Source organism: Dipodomys merriami, unplaced genomic scaffold (assembly GCF_024711535.1).
Source record: "Dipodomys merriami isolate MVZ:Mamm:240054 unplaced genomic scaffold, mDipMer1.0.p SCAF_14, whole genome shotgun sequence".
Taxonomy (NCBI): Eukaryota; Metazoa; Chordata; class Mammalia; order Rodentia; family Heteromyidae; genus Dipodomys; species Dipodomys merriami.
This window is the reverse complement of record NW_027202715.1, coordinates 31,563,347-31,575,794: the sequence shown is the minus strand read 5'-3', so window position 1 is coordinate 31,575,794 and position 12,448 is coordinate 31,563,347. Positions and strand designations below refer to the sequence as shown.

Genomic DNA, 12,448 nt, shown 5'->3' with positions numbered 1-12,448 from the left:
GGTGACAGCTTTTAGTTTATAACTGCTAGTCACTTATGCATCAGAGCTCCGTAATGCTAAGCAGCTCTTCCTGCAATTTCATGACTTCATTGAGGACAGAGCCTCTGCCTTCCTCACCTTAGTCTCCTCTATGTCTAGTCTAGTGCAGCGCCTATGACTCATAAGAACAGTGAAAAACAAATAAATGAAACCAAGTCTCTCTGCTCAGATACAACACACATTTATTTTTAATTTCTCTTTCAAAGGAAGAATGCCAGATCCATAATGTCTTGGAAAAAAAAAAGATTGTTGGCATACATGTATCTTTCCTGGAATGCGAATTTAACATTTGCATAGAAGGCACATGAGTTTGTGTGACTGGCAGGGGGCAGAGACTGTCCATCTTGATGAACAGCAACAACTAGAGCCTCAGCAACCTGAGGCTTTTCCATCTCCTCTTCACACTCCTCCAGTTCTGCTCCTCATGTTCAAGTACGCTTGTTCTGAATGGAGGATTTGTGGGTGTGGATACACCCACACCAGACAAAGAATTTAGAAGAAGTATACGGTGACCGAAATACACATGCACACATGCACACTCATAGTGCGCACGCACACACACACACACACACACACACACACACACTGTACCTTATATCACCCTGAGGAATTCCTGGCACAGATTCTTGCTGATGATTTGAGCCACAGTCTGAGTCATGTCTGCTTGTCTGCTTGTAGGAAAGTGATCTTCATTTATTAGCTGGAGCCTTGAATGAAGGGTGGCGGGGACTTTGTCTTCCTAGTTCAATATCTGATGTCTTTGTGCTGCCTTTCTGCTCTCTGCAGACTGAGTGGCTGGAAAAGGATGCCCAGGAGAGGGAGAGGAATGCTGAGGCAAAGCAATCTGAGTGGATGAAAGGCTTCCTACTGTAACTAATACAACTCTTTAACACCAGCCTGGGGGAAGTTCTGAATGCCACCTCCACTTTCCCACCTTACCAATGCTGCTAGGATACAGCCACATACAACATAAATTGAAAAATATATATATAACCAGCATAACACTTGGAAGTAAAGATGCGAGTGAGTTGTAATATCTCCTTGGACACTGTAAGTTCTGTGGAGATACTTTTAACAGATATAAAGGCAAAGATTAACTTCCTTTTATAACCAATTCTTTGGCATTCTGACAAGCGTTGTTTCCAAATAAATTCATCCTCATGGAATCAGGATAATAATAATAAAAAAACAACTGAAGCTACTATGCAGTTTTGATTAGTGATCCTCTTCCCAAAGTATGATGATTATGAGAAAAAGTAAAGAATTGTCAAAATTGACTGCTCCTGGTGCATAGCAATGGTTTGTTAACTTTTGTGCATGGAAGTGTTTGATTTGAAATAATCAGAGATAGTACAGATGGAATGTCACCATTATCAGAAAGCCAGTGGGAAGGATTAAGCCAAGGTGCCATTTCATCACATTCTTTAAAAAATACAAACATACATAATGTCTGGCTTGTGTTCTTAAAATACCTTAGCATTCTAAAGTTATTAAGTATACTTAATATGAGAAGTGACAAACTTATTTAATGAGCAGATGCTCTATAGATAATGTCTAGATGAAGGAGTGACCCGCATTCTTTAAATTCAGTAATGCTTCTGCCTTGTTAGAATTATTTGATCACAAAGTAGGGCAGGGTGGCATGTTACATTTCACTACTAGTTCTGAAAAAAAATATCAGAAAATAATAGCTCTAAGGTATGTAAAGGGCTAGCAGAGCAAACAGGTATTAAATCTTTTTCTATAAATATACATGTTTGTGAATAAGCAGAACACTTCACGAGGGACATGAAGATAAATGCTACTAGTGAATGACCGTTGACCTCTTTTCCCTTTGCATTCTTTTGGAATTTTGATTATGTCCAAGCATTTTCTACTGAGAATTCATCTTTAAAAGTTCTAAGCAAATGAGTCTACCTTCCCATCATTTACAAATACCTCACCCCAAATAAAAGTCAATCAAATAAAAACTAAAGTCAAAACTGGACTGGTGTTCTTTGCCCTTCCTCAACTTTTCTCAAATATTTGATGTTGCTCAGTGCAGGTGGCTCACACCTGTAATCCTAGCTACTCAGGAGGCTGAGATCTGAGGATCACGGTTCAAAGCCACCTAGGGCAGGAAAGCTCATGGAGACTCTTATCTCCAACTAACCACCAGAAAACTGGAAGTTGCACTATGCCTTAAGTAATAGAGTGCTCACCTTGATATATCTATATCTATCTATATCTGTCTGTCTATCTATCTATCTATCTATCTATCTATCTATCTATCTATCTATCTATCTATCTATCTATCTATCTATCTATCTATTATCTGATGTTATTTGAACTTAGAAAAGAGTATGATGTAGGAGCAGTTATTTTCTGAATATAACCATGAAAACACATTCAGCTAATGAAAAAGAATAAAAAATTATGTCAATGCATTCACAGCACCAACTAGCATAAAAAAATAACACTACTAGGAAACACTGGCTCATGATACTTAGGAGACTGAGATCTGAGGATCTTGGTTCAAAACGAAACCAATTAAGCACCAAAAAACTGGAAGTGGAGCTGTGGCTTATGTGGTAGAGCACTAGCCTTGAACAAAAAATTTTCAAGAACAGCACCCAAACTCTGAGTTCAAGCCCTCTAGGGTCAACATGAATGAATGAGTAAATGAATGAATGAATAATACTATAAAAGAACATTACTGATACTTTACAGATGGAAAGGCCAATGCTGGACAGTCAGAGTAATTTGCTTAAGATCACAGATCTACTACTTGAGATAAATTACAGTAACATTTTTGCTTTGTGGTAACTTAAACAATTCTTTCTAGAACCTATGGCTGGGAAGATTTACAAGTCATTTGCAATAATGTACAATTTTAAACATGAACGTCTTTTAGGGAGGAATGTTTGACATGCTCAAAAGGCCATTTGTGCTGTCATCAGCATGCTTTAAGCAGTTTGTAATTCATAGTAGCCTTTTATGTCTTCAAGTATTCCTTTGAAATATATTGAAGTAATTTCACTGAAAATGACCCTTTTGGAAATGAGGCCTCTGAGAATGGTAAAACATTTCTGGCATTTTAAATAGACTGCTTTTGTAGTGGCAGTTAAGTAGTTTAGTATATCATTGCCTAACAAATTACTACCAACTTAGAGCCTTAAATCAACATCCATTGATCATCTCACTGTGAGAGAGTGAGAGTGAGAAGTCTAGGCAGTGTGGTTGGGTTGTTTGTCCAGGGTCACACAAGGCTGGAATGAAGGTGTCAGCCATGATTTACTTTCATGCATACGTACATACATACATTCATGTATATTCATATATATATTCTCATATTCATAGACATATTCTCATTTGCACCAGCTCTTCCACATAGCTCATGTAATTGTAACAAAAGTCAGTTCCTTGTGGTTGGAAGCATGAAGTCCCTATTTCCTTGCTGGTTGTCACTGTAAGTCCCCAGAGTCTACTTGAATTCCTTTGCATATGGTCTGCTCCAATTTTCAAAGCAAGAAACAAGGACTCCCCTTTCAGTTGAAATCCCTTACTCAGAAAGAGCCCAATTTTCCTAAAGGACTCACCTGACTAGGTCAGGCCCACACCAATAATCGTCATATCTTAAAGTTAAGATGTTAATTATGACTGCCAAACCTCTTCACAGAAGCAAATTGGTGAATGCTCAGTTGAATAACTGGAAGATGATATATGTACAGTACCTGGGCATACATATAGCATGGATATCTCCATCACCATCACTAAAGCTGTCCCTAAGAGCTGTCCTTTTCCCTAACAGCATCTTTTCACCAAAAATCAAAGCAAAGGATGCATTACCATTTCACTCTATTCATACAGTTTATATTAAAATTCCATGTGAAATTTTACTGAGTGCATTTGGGTGCAGGAGAATTTAGTATCCCTCTCTCCACTTGGTTGTTTGGATAATGGAGGCTCAGGGGAATGAAATTATGAGCCAAAGCCACATGATTTCCTGCTTTCCATATTCCAGGTCCAAGGTTGCTAATAGATAGCAGGATTTGAGTTCTGCAATGTTTTAAGTGTTGCTATTTCTTAGTTAAGTTTCAGATTTCAGAATTTCTAGAACATTTATATTTTTTCAAACCTGTAGACAGCTATTACAGAGATCTTCCTGCAACATGGATCATGATAAAGAACTCTCTTTACATCAAAAGTACTAGCTTGTGCAAAACATTTCTATACATTTTTTTTCTACAGGGACTCTTTTTTATGGTAAGCAAAGAGTATGGAGGTTCCTCAAAAGACTTCACATAGAACTCCCCTATGACCCAGCAATCCCACTTTTGGGCATTTACCCAAATGTTTACAAACAAGACCACACTAAAGCTACCAGCACAACTATGTTTATTGCAGCATTATTTACCATAGCTAAGATATGGAACCAACCCAGATGCCCCTCAGTAGATGAATGGATCAAGAAAATGTGGTATATATACACAATGGAATTCTATGCCTCCATCAGAAAGAATGGCATTGCCCCATTTGTTAGGAAATGGAAAGGCTTGCAAAAAATTATATTAAGTGAAGTAAGTGAAGCCCAAAGAAACATAGGTCCCATGGTTTCCCTTATTTGCATATATATAGGTATGAGTCAAGCAGAAAAGGTCAGATAATGTGATGTTAGGAAAATGAACCCTTAAATATGTATTTTAATGTTTTCGTTTCTTTCATGCATGTGTTTCTAACGCATTTATAAGATTATTTCTTTGTTGCTTTGTATGTCCCTCCCCCACAGTGTAACCCCCGCTTTCACTATATTTGATGTCAGTATAACATGTGGAGGAGATGGGGACAAACAAGTCGTTTAAGGATTCAGGTGGACCTATTGCAACAATGAGAAGTACAAAATGTCATGTCAAAACCAGCTTTACAATGTCGGTGTGGGGGGGGGGAGGGGGGTGTGATTGGGTGGGGGGGAGGGGGGAGGCTGGGAAGGGAGGTGAAGGGTAAACAAAGGAGGAGGCTGCAATGCTTGGTAAGAAATGTATGCATTATCCTGCCCATGTAATTGTAACCCCTCTGTACAGTATGTTCTCAAATAAAATAAAATAAAATATAAAAAAATAGCTTTAAGTATTGTACAAAGGACTTACCATTCAACAAATTGGTTTATGAACACAATGTATTTTGGTCAATGTTACCCCTTCCATCATTCCTCCCAGTCCGTCTCAACCTTCCCTCTCCCCTCAATTTTCTTAATGTTGCATGAATGCATTAAGATATATGACTGCATTATCCTCCCCTTTACTCTCTTCATTCATCTTCCTCCCTCTTTTTAAGCCCTCCATCCACATTTCAAATACCTATTTCCTGGTAATCATTTAGTTGGACCGAGCCATGTGAATTCTCCCCTGAAAGTGCCGTATTTCAGTTAATATATTGTGTATACTTGCATACAACTTGGAAGTGTTTACTAGTACATTTATACATTAGTTCTAGATTCTATATATGAGAGAAAACATTCATCTTCTGTCTCTCTGTGTCTGACTTCACCTAACTTGATTCTTTCCAGGTCCATCCATTTCTTTGCAAGTGATGTAATATCATTCTAATGGATGTGTAAAATCCCATTGCACATGTGGTATATACATATGTACATTATATGTATGTGTGTGCATATATATATATACATACATACATATATATATATATATATATAATGTTTTTCATCCATTCCTCCATTGAGGGCATCTCTGTTTGCATAACTTGGCTATGGTGAATAGGTCTTTTAATAATAATAATAATAATAATAGCTATCATGCTGTATGTGAATTCAACAACAAGAATATAACCAATTTTGAAGTTTTTAAAGTGAAGAGAATATTTCCTTGGCTATTTTCATGTGTTGTATGGTGGGTAGTGATAATGTTGGTGTGTTTCTGGATCTGGTAAGCCTTTATCTTTCTTTAGCTGTAATGCACCCCATCATCAACACAGTGTGGTTGGTCTCAATGAGAAATATTAAAGTCACATCTGATAACATACAGAATTAACAGAAATAGTTCATGCTTCCATCAATATTTTGAAAGTATAAATCTATATGAGGCCAACTAAACTCTACCTTATCTCAGTCTTCTTTTGACATTTTAAACCAAGCTGAGTGAACAAACAATTTCAAAATGCTCCACAGGAAAAATGGAACCCCATAGCCTCAGTGGAGAAGTTGAAGGTGAAATGAACCCTAGGCAATTCATAATTTTGCAACTGAGGAAAATGAATCCTCAAAAGCCTATGTGGACTCAGCTTGAGAGGTGACAGCATATGTGTTTCAGTCTTTCATAAGACTTTGGTCTGGCTTATCTTTAGTCTGGATCTTTGAAACATAAGCCAAGCCAATGTGTCAGTGTCCAGTGTTAGCTCAAGGGATGGAGGTATGGAGATTTCCACATGCCCCATGGTAAATGGAGCAATCATTCATGTGAACTTAGACCAATGACACATTTCCGGTGGAGAGAGGAATATATTATCAGTGTTATATTTACATATTTTAGAAAACAGAGATAATGAAAACCAGATCACTCTTATGTATTATTATTTTAAATTTTCAAGTAAGATTATTGTCCTCCCATTGCTTGAGAGTGATATTGACCTTGATTAGACATTAGGAGCCCCTTAAGGACTACTTACATCTTTCAGTTTTTAGTTCCTTAGAAAGTGTTCCTCAGAAGTGAGGAGAAAAGAGGAGAGGGGAGAAGGGAGGGGAGGGAAGAGGAGGAGGGAGGTAGAGCAGAGGAGAAGGGAGGAGAGGGGATGAAAGGAGAGTGGAAGGAAGGAGAGGGGAGGGGAGGAGAGAAAGAGAGACAGAAAAAAGAGAACAGAATCATAACATTAGAATGCACATATTCTTTTAGTATAAAAACATTTGACATTATATATGCAATGCACACCTCTTAAAGTATCATAAGGGAAAAGAGTCTTTGGCATAGAGATTGCCTATCAGAAGGCAGAATCCTGGGAACTCCTCTGGGGTTATATGGGGTGTATACACAGTGTGTCCAATGAAAACAGACGTTTTAGTTCTGTGTGTCCACTGGCATAGACAAGTACAAAAGACTTTGTACATTTAAGGTAGAAGCAGTGCTATTGCAGATTGAGACAAATCTGGGCAACATTAACAAGGAAAATTACCTAATCTGAGTAAGCATCAGGTTATCCCTCTAGAAGAGAGAATTGAATACTTGTTTTTACTTTAGAGACTTACCATGGAGATTAAAATCAGTCAGTGACATACTTAGCTCTGTGCTCAATATCTTAAACAATCAATAGTCAACAGCACTACTACCATCATTGTCCAGTGTCTAAATGATCAATTTTTTGCTCTGATATGAAATTCTTCATATTTTATGTTTTTCTGCAATAAGAATTCTTTTTTTAAATAAGTTTTTTAGTGTGAAAATACCATACAGAGGGGTTACAATTACATGAGCAAGGTAATGAGTACATTTTTTATCAAGCATTGTTACCTCCTCCTTTGTTTTTCCCCTACCATCCCTGCCCTCCCATCTCCACGACTACACTCCCTCCTCACCCCCACAAAGTTGTAAAGTTCGTTTTTCAACATAGCATTTTGTACATCTCATTGTTACAATGGGTCCACCTGTATCCTTATTTAAAAAATTTGTTTTTTTTCTTCCCTTCCCCAAACTATACCAACATCAAATACAGTGAAAACAGGAGTTATACCGTGGGGGAGGGACATACAAAGCAACAAAACAGTCACCTTATAAATACGTTAGAAACAAAAGCTAGAAAGAAAAAAACCACTTGTGTCCTTATCATGGGGTTCATTTCACCTAACATCATCTTATCTGACCTTTTCTGCTTGTCTCAGACATATACTAGTTATTGCAAATAAGGGAAACCATGGGACCTATGTTTCTTTGGGCCTGGCTTACTTCACTTAATTTTTTCCAGTAAAAATTCTGAAAGTAACTTTAATTTCATTGGATTTTAGCAAAATTTTCCAAGGGCACTAGATGGCGACCTTCTCCTTTAAGAAAACAAAACAAAAGCCAAAGCCTGAAGTTTTGTTAATATTTCTGCTCTGTCACTATTCCTGCTGCAAATTTAGAAGTCAGCGTCAAGGGACAAGTCACAAATTTGAGTACTGGGCCATTAGAATCCTAGTGCTTGTAGATTTTCAGATTTCAAGCTGGAAATCACCATCCTGCCATGGGGAGCTCTGGACCCAAATTTCTATCCCTGTGAGAACTTGGATTTCATCATTGGGATCTCATTTCTGTGGGACAAAGGGTGAATCAGTGCAACAGTGATACTCACTAGACACTACAAGGGTGTGAGGAGAAAAGGAGGGAGTGGGAAACACTTTAAAAAGAAATGTACTCATTACCTTACAATGTTACTGTAACCCCTCTGTACATCACTTTTACAATAAAAATTTTTAAAGGATCTCATTTCTTCCTCTGTGATATGGTTGGATTAAACTATATTCAAATTTTGATACAGCTCTATTCTACTCTGGTTTTAATACTTCAAGTTTTTTTTTTAAATTCTACCAGGTGTCTTTTCTCATGCTGTTCTTGTGTTCTAAATTAAATATTTTTAGGCCACCAATAGACCCATTTTAATGTCACCAAATATCAATGGTATTTAAACCAAAGCAGTCTTCTTTAAAAATAAGTTTTATTTTAGAAGATATGGATAGATTTAGTTTTGAAGTGTGTGAGAGAGAACAAATGAATGAGAGAATTTGGTAAATATTCTGCATTCTTTTTAATGTGCAGGAGAACCAAGTTTAAAAACCTGTTTTAAAAAACCATGTAAGAGTCATTTAAAGACTGTAATAGTTTTTTATAGGTAAATTTGAAGCTATTTGTCAGATTCGTAAATGGTGAGAAAATTTTTTCCCTAAGGTATTATTTTTATAATATATTTTTATTGTAAATATACTGTACAGAGGGGTTACAATTTACATGAGTAAGGTAATGAGTCCATTTCCTATTGATCATTATTATTTTTCCCCTACCATTCCTTCCCTTTCCACCTTCCCAATAATTTCCTCCCCCCCAAAGTTGAAAGTTTGTTTTCAACAGAGTGGCCTGTACTTCTCATTGTTACAATAGGTATCAATTACTCTGACTGTTTTAATGTAGTAGATTAAGCTGTTCACACACAGAAGCAACAGAATAGGAATCATCAATGATCCAGAAAATCCTCCTTCTCATCTGAGTTGATGTATCCATATGTGGATATGCATGCCATCAAAGAATTCAGATAGATTTTATAATAAATTTCATCTAAAACAATCAAACAAGCAGAACTCATAGTAAACAATAGAGTAATCTCCAAAAGAAAATATATTTTAGACTTTATCTATAAACCAAAGCAAATGGCTGCTTTTAATTTAATTTTTACTTGTTCCCAAGTAGAGCCATTTCCTCCCCTAAGTAGCCAGTAATTATACATCGGTTTGTTTTTAAAAAGGAAAGTTACTATTTCAGAAAAAATCTTTTTATGTCTTAATCACAGCTCTTAAAAAAATCATAGTCATTTGTTGAACTACCTGAAGAAATGTCCCCCCTTATACAACAAATCGTGATCGCTGTTGGGGGAAAATGCTGTCTGTGGCACAAGTACATATGATAGAAGTGTAGGAATTTCAGACATTCAAGCTCAGAGGCACAGAACAATCCCTTTAACGCGGGGTAGGTGATGGATATGGGAGGCCTGGAGAACTAAGCTGACCCCTGACGTAATTTCTCCCCCAAAGTGGAACTGAGAGGGTGACCCAGCAGTTTTTAGCAGTGGCCAGTAGCTGCTTCAGAGCCCTGAACGATGATCAATACACACGATTGAACTGTAGTACACAAAACAAAGCCTAGACTCAAAAGCCTTTACAAGCAACTCTAGGTCTCCCTCTTTTCCGAAAAACACTTGGCTCCTTACCACATGTTCACCCAGTTCCTCCAACAATTTTAGTTCACAATCGGCCAGTCAGGTATTATACTGGAAAACGACAACAAAAACTTGGAGCTGCCAGTAACCTGCCATTCTGATTACTTAGCAGTCCCAACCTCAAGACTTCATAGTCAGAAACGCACGCGCGCGCACACACACACACACACACACACACACACACACACACACACACACACACACACACACACACACACACACACACACACATTTTCAAATACACCCAGACTTCCAGAGCAGAAACAAAAGCAAAAAACAAAAACAAAAACTCACAAAGATGAGTTTATGCAGGTTGTTGTGTAAAGACAGTTTAATATTTATGATCTCTCTCTCTCTCTCTCTCTCTCTCTCTCTCACACACACACACACACACACACACACACACACACACACACACAAGCACACACTCTTTAGGATCCAGTTACAAGCACTGCGTCATCCCCTAGATCACATGGTAATTGTTGCTATTTCAAGGATCCAGTGGCAAGGAGCTCTCCCCCTCCCAACACTCACACACCCATCCCACCCCCTTCTTTGGGGCACAGAACAGCATGGAAGGGTGATCCTCGTGTGATGGGAGTGAGCCCAGACTCTGATCCAACCCTCTGCTACAAACTGGGCTCTCGGTGGGGCGGCGCGCGCGCGCGGGAGCGTGTGTTCTCACGGAGTGATTGGGAAAGGGGGACGGGGAGGGGGGTCTCAGGGGAGGGCGGGCAGCTCTAATTGGTTTCTCAATGAAAGATAATCACCTATTCCCTGGAGAGGCTAGGGATTAGCACTCTGCCTCTGGTCTCCATCGCTTTTAGCCGTCTCATCCTCCTCCCCTCGGTGCTTTTTAGTCCGTTCAGCAGAAGTGGATCGAAGCTAGCGGCTCCTGGCACCCGCAGTAGGGACAGCTCTCCGGGGCGCTCCTCCACTTAGCGCCCCATTCACTCCCTCTCCCGCTCCGCGCTCGCCATCCCGCCCGCCCGCGGGTCGTCCCAGCCGCCGCGCCGCCCCAAGCCACCGCCCGGGGGGCGGAAAAAAAGTTTCTTCGAGGGGCTCCGGGGAGGGGAGCAAAATGAGCAGCGAGCTGGAGGAAGACTTTGCCAAGATTCTCATGCTGAAGGAAGAGAGGATCAAAGAGCTGGAGAAGCGGCTGTCGGAGAAAGAGGAGGAAATCCAGGAGCTGAAGAGGAAGCTCCACAAATGCCAGTCGGTGTTGCCGGTGCCCTCCACCCACATCGGCCCCCGGACCACCCGGGCGCAGGGCATCTCCGCCGAGCCGCAGACCTACAGGTCTTTCCACGACCTCCGACAGGCATTCCGGAAGTTCACCAAATCAGAAAGGTAGGCGCAGGGCGCGGCTCGGTAAGTGGACCGCAGAGGCCACCGGGGCTGGTCCTGGGCCGAGGTTCACGATCGAGGGGACAGCGGGGTCGGGGCGGGGGGGGGAGCGGAGGTCTTGGGGATCCAGGGGCCCCCGGGGCTGGAGCGTGCCGGGCGCCCCACGCCCGCGCCGCGCCGCGCGGAGTGGGACGTGTTTATTTTTATTTCTGCCCATCACGTGCTGTGCTGGTCTCCGCCGGGGCTGGGAAAGGCGAGCTCTTCGGGGAGACGCGCCCCTGTGGCGTGGGGCGGGGTTGGGGGGTGGGAGGGGGTGGGGTGGAAGGATGGTGGAAAGTTTTCTCGCGCTTTCGAACTTGGTCCATTCTGCGCGGGGCGGGCGGTCTGTCTGACTTTCCTTTGTGCGCCCGGATAGGAGGCGGGGGTGGGGTGGGGGTGGGGGTGAGATGTCCATGCTGTGTCCACCCCGGGCCTTGCAGTGTCCCAGAGGCGATCCTGGGGAATCGGGCTGCCAGGCAGCCTCGCCTGAGACTCCTCCAGAGGGAGCAGAAGTCTGGACAGGGTCGAGTTCAATTTAGGGACTAAACTTGTCCAGAGCTCGAGCTGTACTGGAAGGGCTGTGAACCAGTGCAGGGCGGGTCACGGGCTCCCTCCTCCCCCCCCCCAAAAAAAAGGGGGGAAAGAGGGAGGCTTGCTCACAGGGTCACTTTGAAGGCAGTTGTGATGTCACCAAGAAATTGCCCAGAAACCCCACCTCTGGGTGCTCATCTGCTCGGCTCTTCCAGAAGGCAATTCTAGTTTGCATCGAGCCTAGGTGACCTTGCACCTGAAGCAGGTTTGGGATTTACTGCTCAGCCCAGACCCAAGGTGGACCCTGCGATCTCCACGTCTGTCTGAATCCCTTCCCGGAAAAGTTGGGGTAGGGAGTGAGGGCGGGCTGTTTCTCTGGGCGCCTTCAGGCGCCTTCCTCTCCTTCTCCAGGGCATTTTAAGAGCCAAATCCTGCCAGTTCAAAGTCGGGTGTCGTTCCTACCGGGTGTGCAGAGGAGGCTTGGGAAGATTTTGGCCCAAAGTAGGAAGCTTTTGCACTCCATTCGACGCCTTCTCCGGCGAAG

General features: G+C 41.4%; 1 protein-coding gene and 1 long non-coding RNA gene across 2 annotated transcripts in view; one reads left to right on the top strand and one right to left on the bottom strand.

Annotated features, from left to right (window-relative positions):
• Nucleotides 1-239: 239 nt before the first annotated feature.
• LOC138826090 (uncharacterized) lies at nucleotides 240-10,828 on the bottom strand. The gene is made up of 3 exons (XR_011371560.1): nucleotides 10,758-10,828; nucleotides 631-834; nucleotides 240-482 (listed from the first exon to the last, which is right to left on the bottom strand). It is a non-coding gene; the product is annotated as an uncharacterized lncRNA (long non-coding RNA).
• A 165-nt stretch (nucleotides 10,829-10,993) lies between these two features.
• The window catches only part of Prkg1 (protein kinase cGMP-dependent 1), a 1,047,684-nt gene continuing 1,046,229 nt past the window's right edge, over nucleotides 10,994-12,448 (top strand). The window contains exon 1 of the mRNA XM_070021099.1: nucleotides 10,994-11,337. Coding sequence (XP_069877200.1) covers nucleotides 11,069-11,337 — 269 coding nt within the window. The 5' untranslated portion in view covers nucleotides 10,994-11,068. The remainder of the gene's footprint in view (nucleotides 11,338-12,448) is intronic.